Source organism: Natator depressus, chromosome 1 (genome assembly GCF_965152275.1).
Source record: "Natator depressus isolate rNatDep1 chromosome 1, rNatDep2.hap1, whole genome shotgun sequence".
NCBI classification, from domain to species: Eukaryota; Metazoa; Chordata; order Testudines; family Cheloniidae; genus Natator; species Natator depressus.
In genome coordinates this window covers 342569441-342589588 of record NC_134234.1, presented here as the reverse complement: position 1 = coordinate 342589588, position 20148 = coordinate 342569441, and the positions used below count along the sequence as shown (strand labels likewise).

General features: G+C 44.2%; 1 protein-coding gene across 2 annotated transcripts in view; it reads right to left on the bottom strand.

Moving 5' to 3' along the window:
* The window catches only part of UBE2H (ubiquitin conjugating enzyme E2 H), a 73223-nt gene that overhangs the window by 20310 nt on the left and 32765 nt on the right, over positions 1 to 20148 (bottom strand). For both annotated transcript variants that reach the window (XR_012637634.1, XM_074942735.1), the window contains exons 4-5: positions 2714 to 2753; positions 822 to 874 (exon numbers count right to left, since the gene is read on the bottom strand). Coding sequence is in view for 1 of the 2 variants with exons in the window: in XM_074942735.1 (XP_074798836.1) it covers positions 822 to 874; positions 2714 to 2753 (93 nt within the window). In the remaining variant the exon portion in view is untranslated. The remainder of the gene's footprint in view (positions 1 to 821; positions 875 to 2713; positions 2754 to 20148) is intronic.

Genomic DNA, 20148 nt, shown 5'->3' with positions numbered 1-20148 from the left:
ACCATACATCAAAGTGTGAATGTAGTGTCCATAAACTATACCCTGAGAAGTTCAGTGCAGCCCCGCATACAAGAGAATGAGCTATTAAATATCTGTTCTGTTTAACAGTTTCAGACTTGCATAAGAATTTTTTTTTCTCAGAGTCCTTGTCACTATAAATTGATCTTGTTAGACCTCTAAAGCTAAACAGAATCAAGTCTGGCCAGTAACTGGATGGGACACCTCCCAGGAAAACAAGTTCTGCAGGAAGCGGTGTAGACAAATTAGTAGATGGTATGACTTCTCTTAAGTGGTTTTGAAATAATGCCTCAATTTGATGGTGAAGGGGAATAAGTGTTTCTGATGGAACCTTCTTAAAAATCAGTCAAGGTCCCAACCAGTGTCAAAGAATGCCTTCACCCTTCCTATCTGAAATTCAGTTTGGCTTACTGCAGTCTGATTACTTAAAAATTTCCCCCATATTTTCATCTGGATACTGGAGCATTCTTCACTTCCTATCCTGAAGTGTTGCTGTGTTACTGTTGAGCAGTTGCCACATTCCACCTCAGAGATGGCTGCACTTTAGTGGTGGGTTGCGTGATGCCAGTACAACGTTTACAGAATACTTCAGCATCTTTGGGATGAAAGGAGCTGCGGAAGTAATATTTTCATATCAAGCTTCTGTTGCTAAATTGAACTTGGTTCAGTGAAAAAACCACTACAATTTGGCTCACATTTTCCAAGACAGACCTTCGAGCACTCACCTCCAACAAGCTGTATTAAGGTATTAAAACCAAATAAATGATGAAATGTGTCACCACACAGTGGATTGCCAAACTTACCATAGAGAGCTGTCCAAGTTTGATTAATTACATCTAGACATACAGTTCCTGACCTGAAACAGATGGAGAGAATGGAATTAAAACATGTACAAGTTAGCAAAATACTTGTAGGATATAGTAGTTTTAACCCCTCACACTCCTCACTACCAAGCAGGGACCAAATATTACACTTTGGATTAGAGCAAAATATAGGGCAGCCATAGTGACTTCCATACTATGTACAGAAACTTGATTTTTCTAAGCAAGGGATGAAGACAAAAGGGCACAGTAACTTGGAGCCAGAATTTACATAGGGGGAATCTCACTTGAGAGACTAAGACTGGAAAGAGAGGAGGGGCTTCATTTAACACAGTGGTTCTCAAGAGGGGGTCTGCGAGCCCTTTCAGGGGGACTGTGGGGCCCCACGGCTAAAACCCAGAGCCCGAGCTCCAGCACCTCCCGCGGGGCTGAAGCCGGGAGCAGCAGGGCTGAATTCTGGAGCCCCGAGCCCCAGTGCTCCCCACAGGGCAGAACCCCTGAGCACATGGGCAGAATTGGGGAGGGAGGGGGGAAACGGGGATGTTCCCCCCCGGCCCCCGAAACCACAGTGCAAGAGCAGGGCAGTCCCGAGGCAGCTCCAGACTCCCGCTCCACCTCCTCCCGCCCCCTGGCCAGATCGGAGGCGGGAAGCCGGAGCCAGGCAGCGTGGTCCACTGCTGCTCTGGCTGGTGCCATGGAGCAGGCAGCCGCGGCATTCATCTCCCGCTGCGGCTGGGGGTTGAAGCTGCTCCTCAGTTCCCAGACCCGCTTTGCTCACGCTGCCGGTAAGAGCAGCCTGGGTGCGGGGGGGACCCGGCTCCATGGCTGGCAGAGCCCTTGGGGAACAGGGCCCACAGGGGAGACCTCCCAGTGCACAGCCCCTAGCTATCCCCTTCCCTGCACCCTGAGCTACCCCTCTCCACACAGAGCCCCTAGTTACCCCGCTCCCTGCACTACCCCTCTTCCTGCACCCTGAGCTACCCCTCTGCCCGCACACGGCCCCTAGCGACCTCTCTCCCTGCACGCTGAGCTCTTTTCAAACCTTTTGAGCTGAGCCCCCCACCTTTGAGTTATAATTTTAAGTTGCCTCCCCCCCAACCCAAACAGGCTGGGTGGCCTGCTGAGGTGAGTCGGGGGTGGGGGTGGCGCTCCCTCCCTGGACCCCGCTGTGCAGAGCTGGCTCGAGCCCTGCTGTTTTTGGGGGGGGGGGGCAGGCACCAGAAGTCAAACTACACCTATGCCCAAGCCTCCCCCAGCACAAAGCCCTGAGGTCCCCCTCCCCCCGCTGGGCCCTGGAGTTTTTATTGCATGCTTTTTTGGGAGGGGGGGTCTCAAAGAAAAAGGGTGAGAACCTCTGACTATTCAACAAACTGACTATATGGAAGTGACCAGATTTTTATGGTTTCCTTTAAGAAGGGTCTTCTAGGATGTATTTTACATAATTTATGAACCAATGCTAACCGACAGAGGAGCTGGTGGGTCTAGCTAGAGTTATCGTCTTGAGAAGTATCTTTGAAAAGGGGAACTAGCAACCCTGGACCTTCTATGCCACAACATGTGCCTCATTTGTTTATAAAAGCACTCAATGTTGCCGGTGCACAGATCACACAAGGAAGACTTCTGCAGTATGTTTCCTACCAAGTACTTCATACAACCTGAACTCTACTGGAAAAGAGACCTGTGGGGTAGTTTTATGAAACTGTCCCCTCAGATCAAATTCTTACCCTGGACTGTTAGTGTTAGATTAGATGACAGCTTTATCTGGCCCTATTAGCACACTATGAAAAAGCTACTTTGGCTTTCTTATGAAAGCATAAGAACTAGAATTAAATAGTACCCCAATCAGAAATACCACGTACTAAGGATTTACTTACGCTTCGTCAATATTGGGATGGAAAATTTTATTCATGAATCCTGTAAAGAGAGAGACAGTGGTTAATAGCAGAAAGTAGCCACAAAAAATTAGCACACTTGGTAAGCAGTTTACAGAAAAGAAGAAGTGAGCCCTCATATGAATGATTTCAATGGAAACCTTGGCTTAGCTGTATATACCTACGTCACCTTTCAAATATACACGTCTATTTGACCCTAGGGTCCTCTGCTGTTCACTTCAAGCACACCAAAGCCCCTGTTTACAGACAAGTATATTGCAAGGTTTTGCATCCAGTATTATCGTGAAAAATCTTGCCCATCAGAACCATTAAGCTCATGGGGGTTTTTTTTTTGTTTGTTTTTAAGATAAAATGCTTTACAAAGCTGCAGGGTTTTTGGAACAAACAAAAAGATTAAGCTTAACATTTGCTCTAGGATTAAACTCTCTTTCTAAAATGGTCTTTCCAACAAAGGTCTTCTATAAACTTTCAGTCTCAATATTAAGCAGCCTTCGTAAGGCATTGAGAGGCATCTGGTACTGCAGAAACATACAGCTAACACTTGTCAACATTCTGTAGCAATAGTAAGAGAACAATTGATACCTCAGGTCTTTAGAAAACACAGCTACAGAAGTATTTCAATTTCAAGACTCAGGCAGTCTAAGAAGAGTGGTCTGAACTAAAAATAGTTGCTATTTTGATAATGCTTTTTGTTCTGGCTTCTAGTTTACAGAAATGAAAAATTCTATGGTTTGACAGCAACAAGAATGTCACAAACTAACTTGCTTTGCACTTTAAGATTACATCTGCTAACCAGCACCCAGGGGCACATTTTTCAGCAGTTACCTAACTAAGGTTAAATTAACCTCATTATTATTTGCATTACTGTAGCTCTTACGATCTCTAGTCATGGACTTGGACCCCACTGTCCAAGTCCAAAAAGCCTGTCCCTCCCCCAAAGAGCTTACAATGTAAGTAAAAGAGAAAAGAGATGGATATAGACAGGGAAGGAAAATGAGAACATTGGTCAGCATGTTAGGCATTGGTCTCTGCACACCAGCAACCTAGCTGTTGTCAAGTTTTTGTAGGTGGTATGGAAAAGGAGTGGTGTAAGTAGAGTTTTGACAGTGAATAAGGAGTTACTTTTGTGGATGTTCACAGGGAGCTCCTGGAGAAAACACAAAGGTGCTTGTTTGAAAATTTAGCAAGTGTGGGCAATGGATGTGACATCATGTGTTGATTTTAGTCAGGAATCAACATCTCGATAGTAAATGAGATAGATAGGGTGGGGCTAAGACATGACAGGGTCGCCAGGTGTCTGGTTTTCAACCAGAACATCCAGTAGACAAGGGACCCTGGTGGCTCTGGTCAGGCAGCTAAAAGTCGAGTTGGCCTCCCGCAACGGGGCAGACATAGTGCCTGCCTGGCTCCACCCAGCTCCCAGGAAGCTGGCAGCATCTCCCTCTGGCTCCTAGGCAAGGGGTGGCCCCGGTGGCTCCATGCACTGCCCCCAGCTCTAGCACCGGGACCGCAGCTCCCACTCGCTGGGAACTGCAGCCAATGGGAGCTGTGGGGGTGGCACCTGTAGGCAGGGGCAGCACGCAGAGCTGCCTAGCCGTGCCTAGGAGCCAGAGGTAGATGCTGTCAGCTTCCAGGAGCTGCCTGAGGTGAGCGCTGCCCGGAGCCCGCACCCCCCACCTCCTCCCACACTCACACTCCTTCCTGAAGCCCGCACCCCAACCCCCTGCCCCAGCCCTGAGCCCCCTCCTTCACCCCAAACCTCTCATCCTCAGACCCACACCAGAGCCTGCAGCCCCAACCAGAGCCCTCCCCCCGGCCCAGCCCGGAGCGCCCTCCTGCACCCAAACCCCTCACTTCCGGCCCCAGCCAGACGCCTCACCTCTTCTTGCACCCCAATCCCCTGCCCCAGCCCAGTGAAAATGAGTGAGCAAAGGTGGGGGAGAGCAAGCGACAGAGGAAGAGGGGATGAAGTGAGTGGGCGTGGGACCTTGGGAAAGGGGTGGAGCAAGGGTGTTCGGTTTTCTGCAAATAGGAAGTTGGCAACCCTAACATGAAGGGCCTTGAAAGTGAAGACATAGCTTATGTTTGATGTGAGAGAAGGAGCAGCCAGTGGAGGGATGTGAAAAGACGGATGACATGGTCAAAGTGACAGGCTAGGAAAATGATCTTTGCAGCAGCATTCTGAATGGATATATGCAGGAATAGACTGCATTTGTCAAGGTCAGAGAGAATGTTGCAGTAATCCAGCTGTGAGATGAGAGGCTGGACCTCATCTCAGAGTAAAGTGTAGATGGCACCTCAGATTCCCCACTCCCCACTGCAATAGAAGAGTACTTTTTCTTATAAACCTAATACTCAGCATAGTATTCTTATTTATGTTATAATATGTGCTGCATTAGGTGATGTATATTGTACACATAGAGGAACACAATCTCTGCCCCCAAAAGCTCAGTTTAAGTGTTTCATATACTCTTCCCACTGGTAGCAGATGCAGAGTTAGGCTTCCATTTACAGACTACATTTTGTAGTTTCTGCGATAAATGCCTAGCTTCTGTGGTGAAGGCACTTTAAGAGATGCATAACAAAGATTGTTGAGGGGATACAACGTGATGCTCAAAGACTATTTCCCTTCCAGATAAATGGATAGTTGTACATGCATCTACTAACTTGCCACTGAATAATTTCAGCTCTTTATAAATCCCGATCAGGGCTGCTGTCACTTTCATATCGTTTCCACCAAAAGCTTTTCAAGATCTTAACATGGCTGTTTTCCAAGTTTAAAATATAGCCTTCTTTACTTATGTTGTGCAGCAACATAACCCTGGAGGCCAGCATAGCTGAGGGAACACTGCTTGATAGGTAAGTGATCTGAACTTTCTGCAATAAGCATTGATTTGTCTCTTCTAGTTAATTTTTTAGTGACATGTATAAAAAATAGGAAGAAGCTTTACCAAATAACTTTGTTAAATCTTGGGCAAAGGTTTTATTTTGACACTTTAAGGTTACATGTCCCGTAAGGACACAGTAGGTAACCAATAACGTTTTTGTTGTTTCAGTCAAGACTTTTATCAGTTTTACATTCCTAATATTGCTCTATAGTCAACAACGTGTCTGAGTCCAGCAAACTTGTGCCACTGCAACCTTGTGTTTGGCTATTCTACGTGGAAAACTGAAGAAATATTTTGCTACCATCTCCAGCCAAAAGAGGAAGTGATCTCCATTTGTGAGAGACAGAATGGATCCCAACTGGAGCTGACATATGGAATTAACTGTTTCTTCCCATGTATTATAGCACAAGTATAATGTAATATTTACTTGAACTGCTCAAAACTCACGTACATGCAATAAAAGCCTAAAATGATGCTGAAATCATCCCAGACTGTTCCAGAGACATAAATATTACCTAAGCACATGAAAGTTCTCTGCAAACAGATATCCCTGTTCATCTAAAACATTCTTTGATTCTACATATTTTAATGCCTCCACTTTAAGTAACTAGCGTCAGATACAAAAACTATGAAAGGCCTTTCCATATTTCACTTTGAGAAACTGAAGCAAGCCTGGAATGGATGTTCTTCCATCATCAAATATTCATGTAGCAGTGGCATCTAGAGGACCAAACCATCTCATTGTGCTAGGCACTAGACACATATAGTGACAGTCCTTGCCTTAAGGAGCTTAAAATCTAAAAAAAGGTCTAGACTGAACAGGTGGAGGGAACACACAAGGGTGGGCAGAAAGTATAAGGTAACAAAAACAGGATACTGAAGCACAGACTAGCTGTGCTACTAGAATGACATCTTAATTCTGCTGTCTGTAACTCTCCTTCAGATTCAGAATTTGGCTCCCCTCTAATTCAGGTTAGGCTGTAGTATTCCATCCATCCCAAAAGGCACCCACATCTATATCTCCTTCACACTGTAGCCCTTAACTCCTCTTCTGACTAGTCAATTCCTGGCTCCACTATAGCAGTCTTCAAATTTATATTCCCACTCCTTAACAGGAGAGATCCCACATCCAAGAGTCTATCTGAAATCTCTACCAAACTCATCCTGCTCATTATAAGCCCAGATGGCCAGGCTTATATTTTAATATAAGGCCAAAATTGTACAGGTGAAGAGGCAAGTTTGTCTATTTAAGCACCACCCACACTTGACATCTTGATCACTCTACTCCCAGGACTTAAATCATTTCTTCATTGCTTCTTAACTGGAAAATTGCCACTCCCTCCCTTATAGGATATCCTAAGGCTCCAGTTCTCCAAATTTAGAGTGCCTCTTCTGTAAGAGGGAACACAAAACATCCACTCTCTTTGCCCACATTCCTAATTAGCTTCCTAATCCATTTTGAGATCTCATTCCAAGTCTTCAAGATTCTCCACAGGACTTGTCCTCCATCTCAGACATCTTTTCCTCTAGCCAAGCTGATCTGCATTCTAGCATACTTCCATCCCGTGCCCTCTTCATTTTGTCCTTGATTACCTTCAAATCTCACCTGTCCCACACATTACTTGAAATTGTGCAGTCACTTAGTCCTGCACTATTACAGGTACAGATGTGTTACCGTATGAGTTAGTATAATGAATGTCTTAGTCTATATTTCCAAATAAAGACTAGGCATGGTTGAAATGATATATACATATACATGATCCTTCAGCGAAGTGGAAGCTATAGGTCTTAAATATAAAGCTCTTTTCCAGTTGGCTAAGAACTTTAGCATGTTCGCCATAACCGTAACTTTAAATAATACAATACAGCTTTGATCAATATGTCAGACAAGGCTCTGAATAAGAGGATAATCAAGAGAATTTTCAATGTAATCCTGGTTTTGGATAATGTGGGTCATGTCTTCCAGTCAAGATGTGCATTACCAATAAAGGACAGAGGCAGAGGTAAAGCTAGTCTCCACAAGAGTAGCTATACCACAAGATTATGGCATCTTTGCTAGAACACCATACTGGACAGCTTTAGAAGCCTTAATTGTGTGGGTAAAAGTGAATGTAAAAGTTTAACCAGTGGTCTCGTGTAAGCTCTGTGCGGAAGACATCTACTGAAGCAACAAATGTTTGCTTGAAACTAAGTAGACTTCTGATGCGATAATAATCAGAGTCTCCCTTATACACATGCGCAGATGCTACGTGATTTGTATTCCACAATTCCCATTTAAGGTAAACCAGCATCACCTGTACAAAATCTGTACTGGTCACAAGAGTCCCTTTCATGCTAATTAGTAAAATAAGGCTGCTCATTAAGAAGCTACTCAGAAAATAAGATGCCCTCCCTTGATATCAAGCACATGTATGTACTGAGTGCCCAACATGCTCCTTGCAAAAGTCTTCTTGATGCTTCCCTGAAAGCCATGAAATAGCCATTTCTTTGGCTGACAGAGCCCAACCACACACAAATTTATTCTTGCACAGACCTCCTTTATATACATAACTTAGAGACTGCCAGTCTTTTCTTGGCTTCGCCAAACAAAGTAAGTTAACAGATCTCTAAAATTTCAAGAACTGGATAGATTTCAGTGGGCTCCTGGCACCTTAATGAAATTTCCTCTGAGATTTTGGCTCTCTGGTCAGAATGACAGTGCAGCAGTATCCTGATGTCTGAAATTTAGAAATAAGAGTCTAAACCTGTGAACTATTCTCAGAGTCACCTTATACTTCTGAACCTACAAAAGTCTGTCCTTCACTGAAGGAGCCATAAGCGAACTTGTGTCTTACAGACTAAGCGGCTACAGTAAGACGCTATCTTGATAGTCAAAATAAATTGAAGTTCACAAGGGACATTTTCTACAGAAACCAACTGACCTTTCTGGTATGAAGCTACAGACTTCTGTATCTGAGGACAGACTCCCAAATTCTGTCATCTACTTCAGATGGTTTCTATGGACAGATTTGTGCATTCAGGGCACTGGCTTCTCATTTTGTCAAAACCCTCATTAAAAAACACGCATGATGGTCACATACCATAGACCTCTGACACCTTGCAAAGATGGCCCTCTGAATGGAGTATTCACAGCAATGTGCCACAATGAATCATAGGACTGGAAGGGACCAGGAGAGGTCATCTAGTCCAGTGCCCTGCACTCATGGCAGGAGACCATGCCTGACAGGGTGTTTTTGTCTTATCTGCTCTTAAAAATCTCCAGTGATGGAGATTCCACAACCTCCCTAGGCAATTTATTCCAATGCTTAACCACCCTGACAGTTAAGAAGTTTTTCCTAATGTCCAACCTAAACCTCCCTTGCTGCAATTTAAGCCCATTGCTTCTTGTCCTATCCTCAGAGGTTAAGAGAAACAATTTTCCTCCCTTTTCCTTGTAACATTTTATGTACTTGAAAATGGTTATTATGTCCCCTTCTCGGTCTTCTCTTTTCTAGACTAAAGAAACCCATTTTTTTTTTTCAATCTTCCCTCATAGGTCATATATTCTAGACCTTTAATCATTTTTGTTGCTCGTCTCTGGACTCTCTCCAATTTTTCCACATACTCCCTGAAATGTGGCACCCAGAACTAGGCCTCAACTGGAGCATTGTGTCCAATAACTGCAGAGTAGAGCGGAAGAATTACTTCTCGTGTCTTGCTTACAAACTCCTGCTAATACAAAAAAAGCAAACATCATTCTGGGATGTAACAGTGTTACTCTGACTCATTTAGCTTGTGGTCCATTATGACCCCCCAGATCCCTTCCCGCAATACTCCTTCCTAGGTAATCATTTCCCATTTTGTATGTGTGCAACTGATTGTTCCTTCCTAAATAAGAGTACTTTACATTTGTTCTTACTGAATTTCACCCTATTTACTTCAGACCATTTCTCCAGTTTGTCTAGATCATTTTGAATTTTAATCCAATTCTCCAAAGTACTTGCAGCCCCTCTCATCTTGGTATTGTCCGCCGACTTTATAAGTGTCCTCTCTATGCCATTATCTAAATCATTGATAAAGATATTGAACAGAACTGGAACCAGAACTGATCCCTGTGGGACCCCCGCTTGTCATATCCTTTCAGCATTACTGTGAACCACTGATAACTACTCTCTGTGAACGGTTTTCTAACCAGTTTTGCACCCACCTTATAGTAGCTCCATCTAGCTTGTATTTCCCTAGTTTGTTTATGAGAAGGTCCTGCGAGACAACATCAAAAGCTTTACTAAAGTCAAGATATACCACGTCTACCACTTCTCCCCTATCCACAAGGCTTGTTACCCTGTCAAAGAAACTTAGGTTGGTTTGACACGATTTGTTCTTGACAAATCCATGCTGACTGTTACTTACCACCTTATCTTCTAGATGTTTGCGAATTGATTGCTTAATTATTTGCTCCATTATCTTTCTGGGTACTGAAGTTAAGCTGACTGATCTGTAATTCCCTGGGTTGTCCTTATTTCCCTTTTTATAGATTGGAAAGGAGCTAATATAGTGCCAGTCTCCTGGAATCTCTCCCATCTTCCATGACTTTTCAAAGATAACTGCTAATGGCCCTGATATCTCCTCAGTCAGCTCCTTGAGTATTCTAGGATGCATTTCATCAGGCTCTGGTGACTTGAAGACATTAATTTGTCTAAGTACTTTTTAACTTGTTCTTTCCCTATTTTAGGGTCTTCTGATCCTACCTCATTTTCACTGGTATTCACTATATTAGATGTCCAATCACTACCAACCTTCTTGGTGAAAACTGAAGCAAAGAAGTCATTAAGCACTTCTGCCATTTCCATATTTTCTGTTATGGTTTTCCCCCCCTCATTGAGTAATGGGCCTATGCTGTCCTTGGTCTCCTCTTTATGACTTCTTTAAGCTGACATCAAGGACGGTTTCTGGAGATACTGGCTAGCCAAGTAAGATGTGGCTATGAATAGCCCAAAGACAGGATTTAAAGTACTGGCAGTGCTTGCTCACCATCACAAACTACCTTCTCTGGGATAGACTTTTCCTTAGAGGCAGAGGCAGATTACCAAGATGACTAGTTGCTATCTCGAAAGGCAATTGTCCTGGTCCTACCTGATGAATTGGAACCAAAAGGTCTTTCTGTTGAAGGCTTATTTCATATTTTAATTGCTCTCTAGGTCGTTCAAACTTTAGGGTATATCTACACTGGAAAGAAACACTGTGGTGCCAAGTCTCAAAGCCGAGGTCAACTGACTTAGGCTCAGGCTGTGGGGCTAAAAATAGCAGTTTAGACGTTCCTATTTGGGCTGGAGCTGCTCCTCTCTTCACATCTCAGAGCCTGGGCCTCAGCCCAAGGGGGAACGTCTACACTGCTATTTTTAGCCCCACAGCATAAGCCTCGCAAGCGAGAGTCAATTGACCCCGGCTCTGAGACTCTGTACCCTGGGTGGTTCTTTCCAGCATAGACATACCTTTGGAGTTTAACCCCACGGACGGTTTGAGACAGACTGTCCTGCCTGAATCAGGGCCTCATGTCCACTTCTTCAGGCGGAATGACTGCTTTGGTACTAGAAATATGGTAGTTCAGGAGGAAGAATCAACAGGAACATGGACTGGAAGCTGTCTCACTATCCCTTCCACCACTGCAACTGCACAAACTATCTGCAGTGCTGGCCTGTAGCAGCTGGGACATTCTTGCACCAATCGCTACTTCCCCTCCATATCAGGAATTGGCTGCATTCCGCCAGACATTGCCTCAAAGGGCAGCCCATTGCTTATCTGTGTTCAAAGTACAGCCAACTAGCCAGTAGGTTGTGAGAGAGGTCCCATGAAGACTTTTTTCTGATGCATAGTACAGCCTTCTAACAAAAGCAGTGATTGGTAGCCCTGCTGAGGCAAACAAGACAAGAAAAGGGCAAAAACATAGCAAGTTTCAACTTTCAGAATTGTCTCTTCCCTCTTGACAAAGAAACAACCTTATGGGACTGAACTGCACCAGGAATAAAGCAATGCCACCTTTAAAAGGAGTTCAGGCCATTTCAGAAGTGTAGCCAGTTTATATCCACCACTTGTTTTTGGTTTCAACCCTACACCCCCAGTCCTTCCTGGTCCCCATGTGGGTATTCATCTCATAACTCAAGGCCAGTTGGACTTTTTAACCTCATTCCTGCATGACCCATTATGGCAGCAGATTCATCTCTCTCTTATGTAACGTGCCTCTGTTACTGCCACATGGACAGTCAAATACCATAACAAGCTTTGGTATGAGCTCGCCATTCCTGACCCATTATCTCAGCGCGGTAGTTAACATGCAAACCGTCACAAGGAAGCTGTGATTTTAGCATCCTGTTAGAGTGATTGTTGTAATTGTTCAGTTAGACTACAGCACAACTCTGTGGTTGTGCTCTTGCCTCCGAACCAAGAGGTAGTGGGTTCAGATACCATACAGTGGTTAAGCTTCTGGTGTGCTGGGACTACTGCCTATCATGCTGACCAACACTATCATTGTTTCCTTGTATTCCCCCATCTGTCGTCTGTATCTGTCATCTTGTCTTATACTTAGGAGTGTAAGCTCCTGGGGATAGGGACCATCTTTCTGTGCTGCGTTTGTACAGCGCCTAGCATAACGGGGTTGTGGACGCTATCACAACACAAATAATGATGGAGTTAGGTTCATATGAAATACAGACACAAAGAATGGGAAGGAAGTATACCAGTGTTTATAGGTGCCATCCTCCAGAAGAACTCTTAAAAACAGTGTAGTGTGATCTAGAGGGGACCAAGCACAGGGCTAGAAGCCAAGACCTCAATTCTAATCCCTGCTCAGCACAGACTCTCTGTGGACTCAGGCAAGTCGTTTTATCTATGTCAGTTTCCCTGGCTGTAAAGTGGGGATAACTACGCACCTCACAGTGGATGGAGGATTACTACCTTGTGCACACCTCTGCATTAGGTAACCTCTTCCCCTTGCCAATAACAGTTACGGATAAAGGTTCTTTTAAGGAGTCTCAGGTTAAGAGATTATTCAGCATGTTAACTGGTAATATCAGACAAGAAGTGCTGTATGCACTGCACCACCTTAACACAGAGGCATTCATTACACAACGGTAGAGATCCTGGAACCTGGTACTCCAGCGCTGGACCACAGAACCTATTTTAGTACAGGATTGGGCTGTTTGTTTACCTCTAAGCATTTTAAGCTAAGTGTGAAATGTGCTTTATAACACCAAATCACTAACAAAACAGCTTGGGACAGTTTACATTGCAAACATCACAAGTAATGTAAACTGTCCCACAGCTATTTTTATTATAGTACTTTTCACATCTGTAGCATTTTTAATACAGCATCTTCGATACTTCTGCAACATTATACCTACAAGCTCTGATGTATAAATAGATTAAATAAATAGTATAAACTCAGCCAGAGAGGTTAAATGACTTGTCTTTAGTCACATCAAAACAGTGGCAGAGCTGGGATCTCAGGACTCCTAGTCTTGGGTTAATCATTAGATAATCCCTTTCCTAACTAGGAGGACACTATTCACCAGTTTAACTAAAATCAAGGTTAAAGAGCAAATTCTAGAAAATCTAGCAAAACCTGCAGAACTGCCACAGTGGGAATTGTTCCAACAGTCAATTCACCTTTTTGCTTAGGTAAACTGTCACATGACAGGCTTCAGTGACTGGTACAAGAGACATTGTGAATCTGTGCCAAAGTCATGCTGAAAGCAGCTTCTACGTTTTGTCAGCCTGTTTCCACCATTCCCTGACTGTGGCAGAGAAGCTGTATCGAGCGTTCAGTACGTGTCAAGGGAACAGAATGGAGGAGTGGATACATATTGCCTTCTGGTGTTTCATCCTTCCTTCTATACAGGGCATAGCTTATTTGGAGGAATGGGCATTTTCAAGTTTCTTATAGGTTATAATAAGAACTGATATATATGTGCAAGAGCAAATTCATAATGATCAGCGGTGATAAGTGACTTACGAAATTTTAAGTACCAAATTGTAAGGCAATCCAGCTAGGAGATGGAAGTAAAAATAGAACTTGCAATAAAAAATAAAAATTGAGCACAGCCTAGGAGATATCTGGTGATCTTGTATAGTGTTGCCAAGTACTATTAAGTAGCTACCATGTTTCACACCAGAAGTGCCTACACTGATCCCTATATATAGCAGGTAGTTTACTTTGGGATGAAAGGTGCTATATAAATGCAAGATACTGTGGCTAAATTAGACTAGCCACAGAACTGGAGGAGAAACAAGGACTTGATATATGATTATATGGAAGTTATTTTGAGATATAATTGTGATATTTTGGAATATTGTGTGCACTTATAGCCAAAACACTGCAGAGAAAAGATAGTAGTAAGGAAGCAAATACGCAGCAATACACAGAAGCTTTTAGATGCCAAAGCAGGAGTTCAGGGTCCTAGGTTTCCATTTCTTCTACAAGCCATTGGCAACATCACTTAACATCTGAGTATGGCAGGAAATACTTGTCTTGGGTTTAGGTGTTTGTGGCATCAAGGACAGAGACCCATTAAATCCTAATCTCAGCCTTTGGAATTTTATGAACAGATAATTACTTTTATTTTTACATTTACACCAAGCATTCTCATGATTTGGAATATTGAAACAGTACATTTAAAAGAACATTTCTCAATTCTCCTTTTAAAAACAGGAAGAAGCTAAAAAGCATGTTCTCCTGAAGATATCAAATCCTAAAGGAAAAAATGAAAGGCCAACAGAGTATTTGAAACAGTAAACAACTCAAAACAGATCACCCACTGGAGAAAGAGAAGGAACCAACTTCTAAGTCTGACCGAGCTTGGTTTTTTAATAAATGTGAAGGGGATGGAACAACGAAAATAACTGCCAAGGGCACAATTAAAAGCAGCTTAAACCATTTTCAAAAGCCAACTATACAAATTTTGGCAAAATCAGCTACTTTTAAAAAATATAGTAAGTTTTAGAGTTGTCTGAATTGGGTGGATTCAGTTTAACACTCAAGAGCCAGGATTTTAGTGGCAGTGTGTAAATTTGCTCTGTTTTTCCCACACTTGAAGCCTCAAGTTCAGAGTCACAGCCGGACACAAGGATGTTGGGCTTATATGCATGCATTCTAAAAGGAAATGCCAGTTTCTGATAAAAAATGCACTTGCTTTGAAAGAAAAATCAGATCTTGCATCAAGACTATTTTCGGCCTGGTAGCTTCAGTGAGTTATATGACAGGCACAAAGATAACATGAATATGCATAGTCAGAAGTAGGTGGCAGGTACCCACAGTCCAAGATAATGAAAACTGCAAATGCATTAGTGATGACAACTCCCATTTCTATTGCTCCTTTCATGCAGGAAGAGCCCCGGATGCTTTATAAGCTATAAATGGGAAGCACTTGGGAGAGTGCCACCTCTGGGGTGAGGAATTATTTAACACAGCACAACAATATTACAAAGCTGAGTAGAAAAGGAAGTAATTCCTTACACACATTCAGTTACATAAGGAAAAATGACCAAAACTGGAAAGCAGGCACCACACCAGGGCTAATATTTCTCCTGCAAGATGTGCCATATAATCTTCAAAGACAAGCAGACAGGATTTCAGTTTTCAATCTATTCTGAAAGAGATTCTCCAGCAGCACAAAGTCACTAATACTTGCCTGGAGCACTGGTTTAATATTAAACCAAGAAGAGCAACATATGAATTATCTATACCACTTCTTGAAGCATCTGGATTTTCCATTGAGGTTCACCTTCTGGGTACTAACCTGGCCCAACCCCTGTTTAAACAAACTGAACAAAGTTATTTTAGTTACACTTCTCTAAGGAGAATATGTTGAAGCTCCCAATAGCGTGGTGGGTCAAATTCTTGTGTACCTTACTCTGTGCCATATTGGAATAAAAGTTGGTTTCTAAAAGGTTGGAAACTGACAATTGGGAGTCCACTTTAAGCACAGGAAAGACTAAACACTTCATCAAGAGCACCTTGGAACACTCAATACACTTCCCCAAGCCACTATGCTACTTTGTTGGAAAAAAGTGTTACATTCCAGTTCACATTAACGGTTTCTAAAACTTGAATGGACTATATACCCAAGTTCTTCCAGAGCACTTGAGAGAAACAGGGAAAGCTGCAAAAAGAGCACTCGTTTTAAAGTTTCAACATAAAAGATATAATTTATTAAGGAGAAAAGGGAACTGGTTCTATTTTATATGATCCACTGATTTACACAGACAATTTACACTGCCTTCTGCATGCAACTGGCGTAGTGTAATCCATATCCCTAGTGCTCTAGTGAGTGCAGTGACAGACAGTCATGTTATCTGTTTATAGGAATCTCCATCACACTGAAATTATCTTGCCTTTTCTCCTTTTGTTACAGATTAGTAAACTAGTTAGACCAAACCAGAGAAGAATCTTGCCAGTTAAACCATATTCATTCATTTCCCCGAATTCTAGTGATCCCAGGCTTGGGGAAGAGCAAATAGTGTCTTCAACCTCTTGCCTCATGGGAACGGAAGAGACTACCATTGGCTGAACAGCACACAACCCGGTCACAGATTACTGCTGTGTTTCCTCTGACTCTCTTACTCACAAGCCTCCTTCCAATCTGGCACAGCTTCTCGTTGAAGATGACTGGACACAGCTCCCCCAAAGCTTCCATCACTCCTGCATCAGTTACACTGGTTACTAGAGAATGACTTGAAGTACTTTCTCCCTCTCTCCACAAGAACATTATATTGAAATCTTGCTGTCCCTGGAGAGAAGGGCCAAAAGTTTACTCGGCTCTGGCCTATAAGCCAGACTGAGGTGCAGGAATAAAAGGTGGCAGAAATGTAACCCAAAGAAAACACAAACCTCCTCCCTGTTGCAGCTGCCTTATTGCCTCCTCTGGATACTAGTGTCTTCTGTACTCTCCCCCTGACCGTGACTGCCCAACTCCATTCCCAGCTGAAGCTCCCTCCTCCCAGAAGTTCCTGTGCTGAGCAGCTGATAGGAATTCAGCTCACTGTGCCAGGTCTGAGACTAAACCAGGGATCTCAAACTCAAATTACCAGGAGGGCAGCATGAAGACTAATACATTGGCCCGAGGGCCACATCACTGACACTGCCCTCAGGCTGCCCTGGCCCCGCCCCCACTCCACCCCTTCTATGAGGCCCTGCCCCGCCTCTTCTTACCCCTTCCTACCCCCATTCCAAACCCTTCTCCAAAGTCCCCACCCCAACTCCACCCCCTCCCTGCCCCTATTCCAACCCCTGCCCCGCCTCTTCTCCACCTCCTCCCCCGAGCACCCGGTTCCCCGCTCCTCCCCCCTCCCTCTTGGAAACAGCTAAGTGCTGCCAAACAACTGTTTGGCAGCAGGAAGCGCCTGGAGGTAGAGGAGGGGGGACATGGCGAGCTGGGGGGGGATGGTGGGGGAGGGGAGCCTGGCAGCCACAGGAAATAACTGGGGGGGGGGGGGGAATAACTGTGTGGGGGGGAGGGAGCTTGGCAGGCCACAGCAAATAGCTCCGCAAGCCGTATGCGGCCCACATGTATGAGACCCCTGGACTAAACCAAACAGAGCTATCTCAGCATTCCTCAATTACCTAGGGAGGCTGTTGAATCTCCAACACTGGACGTATTTAAGAGCTGATTAGACACCTATCAGGATGGTCTAGATAATACTTAGTCCTGCCTCAGTGTAGGGGACCTGACTAGTTGACCTGTCAAGGTCCCTTTCACCCCTACAAGTCTATGATTTATTCAGCCTGGAGACTCAGCTCAATGCCACTCCACCCAGCTGGTAACCTGGGCTGCTAGCAGCCTTCTCTCAAGAAGAGGAGAGGATGGACCCCAGAGCAGCAGACACTTCAAAGGGGGAGGAGGAGCTTCCGCAGCCACAAGTGGGTATTTGTGAGGCATAGTATGAGTGCAAGAGGGTATCTGGTGAGGTAAGAATGGGGTACTGAGAAACTCATCAAGACAATGAACAATGAACTTACAATCAAACATGTTCGATTTGGAAGCAAAAAGATGTTCTCTCTAATGGTCAGCTCTGCTAACTCAGTCTACTTCAGTCTCTGATGCCAGGTTGTTTTCTACCTTTCATAGCACAACCAGTACTAAAGGCTGTCCAGGAGAAATGTTGTCCTCAACGCTACCAGTGCAATGTCACTATCCTCAGTGTAATTGACTGGAACCTAGCAAACAACTGATGTACAAGGAACAGAATCTGGCTTACTTTTAGACGTGTACGTTCTACAGGGCTTATGGGAGCAAAACTTATTTTTGCAGCTAAATCAGCAGCGTGACTCCAATACACGCAAGGAGCAGATCCATTGAGTGAGAGTTTTCAGAGTAGAATTACACTTTGGAATTAAACTTTTTATCAATGTGTTAAATTAAATAAGATAGGCAGAGGTTGTGCACTTAGTGCAATTTGTCTAGGGCAGCCTCTCACTCCCATCTAAGATTGCTGGCATGGCAATGCCCTATACTTATAGTCTGCAAACTGATACGGTCTGGGCACAAAGCTAGGCACAGAGCTGGTTGAAAAAATGGGGCGGCACAGGATCGGGCCCAGCCTCATCCCCCTCCTCCTGGCCAGCAGGATTGGGCCCAGCAGGAGGCCAGGATGCTCAGCACACCCCCATCCCGCAGGTTGAGTGACCCTGGCTTGAGCAGGCTCCCCAGCACTAGAACTGCAGTGGCAGGCAGGGCAAATGAGCTACCTGCAATTAGGCTGACCAGATAGCAAGTGTGAAAAATCAGGACAGGGGTGGGGGTAACAGGCACCCATATAAGCAAAAGCCCCAAATATTGGGACTGTCCCTATAAAATCGGGACATCTGGTCATCCTACCTGCAATTGAGGTGAGACCAGTGGGCATGGGGAAGGTGGTGCATGGGGGACAAACTAGGTGCGGGGACTGGTGGCAGTCCCTGGATGGAGGGCTAGATACTGGGGCACAATCCCTGGACGCGGGGGTTGAGTGCTAGGGGCAGTCCTTGGGGGAGGGGGCTGGGAGATGCTGGGGTGCAGTCCCTGGATGGGGAACTAAATGCTGGAGGGGGCTATCCCTGGGAGAGCCATTCTGTACTGGACAGGGCACCCTGTCTCTGCAGGGAAGCCATGTATACCAGCCCAGTGTTGGGGCGGGGGGGGGGGTCTGGATGCTGAGGGAACAGTCCCAGGGGAGTTGGGTGATGGGGGGGCATTCCCTGTCTGGGGGGTACCCAGCCCTGGCCAGGGCTCCCCGCAGGCTCCACAGCTGCACTCTCTGGGCACTCAGCCCAACCACAGCGCTGAAGTGAGGATAGCAAACATCATGCCATGCCACCCTTACAGTAAGTTAATTTGAAGAGTTAATGTTTTGACTTATTTTGCTAATTTAAAAAGCTCTTGATAGACATTTGCCAGTGTTGAAATGAAAAGTATTGTATTGATTTGAATCATATTGCTGTCATATAATAGTAAACCTTATTTTTTGAAGATGTACAGGTAGCATATATACTGTGTGAATGCAGTCCATATAACACAGAGCTACATATGTGGCCCACAGTGGTAAATAGGTTGAGAACCACTGATCTAGAGATTGATCAATCTGCCACAGCCTTGGCTAGGAGCCATGTGGCTTTTAGCTCATGCAGTAGAGATTCATACACTAAGCTTCAGAGATCCCAGGTTCGATCCCACCTGCTGACAACCAGGGTCTGTCAGTGTTACAGGCAGACAGGGAGAGGAAGGCCAGTGGTAGCATAAGATCATGTGGTTATTCAGATTAGACGTGCATATAAGAATTTTTATATAAAAGTAAGATAAAGATACAAGACGGGGAATGACGACACTGTCTATACACAACGGGCATACTTAATATGAAGGACCAGAAAGATTAGTTTGCACGCAAGAGGCAAAGATTCTAAATAAAACAGTCTCCATGTAAGAGTATTAAGTAATCAGCAAATACCCACTGTCTTCATATCAGGATGTTGGGATTGGCAGGGACCCATCTACTCCAACCCACTTTGTCAAGTTTCCATATCAATTTTCCTCAAGCTGTTCTCAGTTCTTTAGATGGAAGACTCCTCAAAATACTTCAGTGGATTGAACTACAAGTCTGCCCTTTCAACGGGCAACTACCATGTCACTCCATGAGTTAGCAGCACCTATTTCATAATCCAAGAAAGGGATGTTGAAACCTAATCATGTCGCTGTATTTGATTCAGTTTTTCAAACAATATAAGCTATTTTTTTATTCATCATATTCAAACTACTGGAGAAGTTTAAAAATACTGAAATTAGATCACTGCTATTCAAGACTGAAAGACATAATGGACATGCCCTAAAATAAAAACTTTGCCTTACCAAGATATTGATTTGTTCAACGTGAACAAGGATAATTACTACTTCAGCCAAATGGGCACGACCCAATTTTATAGCGTTGCTGCTATTCTGATCATAGCAGCAGCAGAGACCTACATGGTTTCATGTACTACAAGAACACTGTTATTAGTAAATCCAAGGTGATTAGTAAAACCAGGCT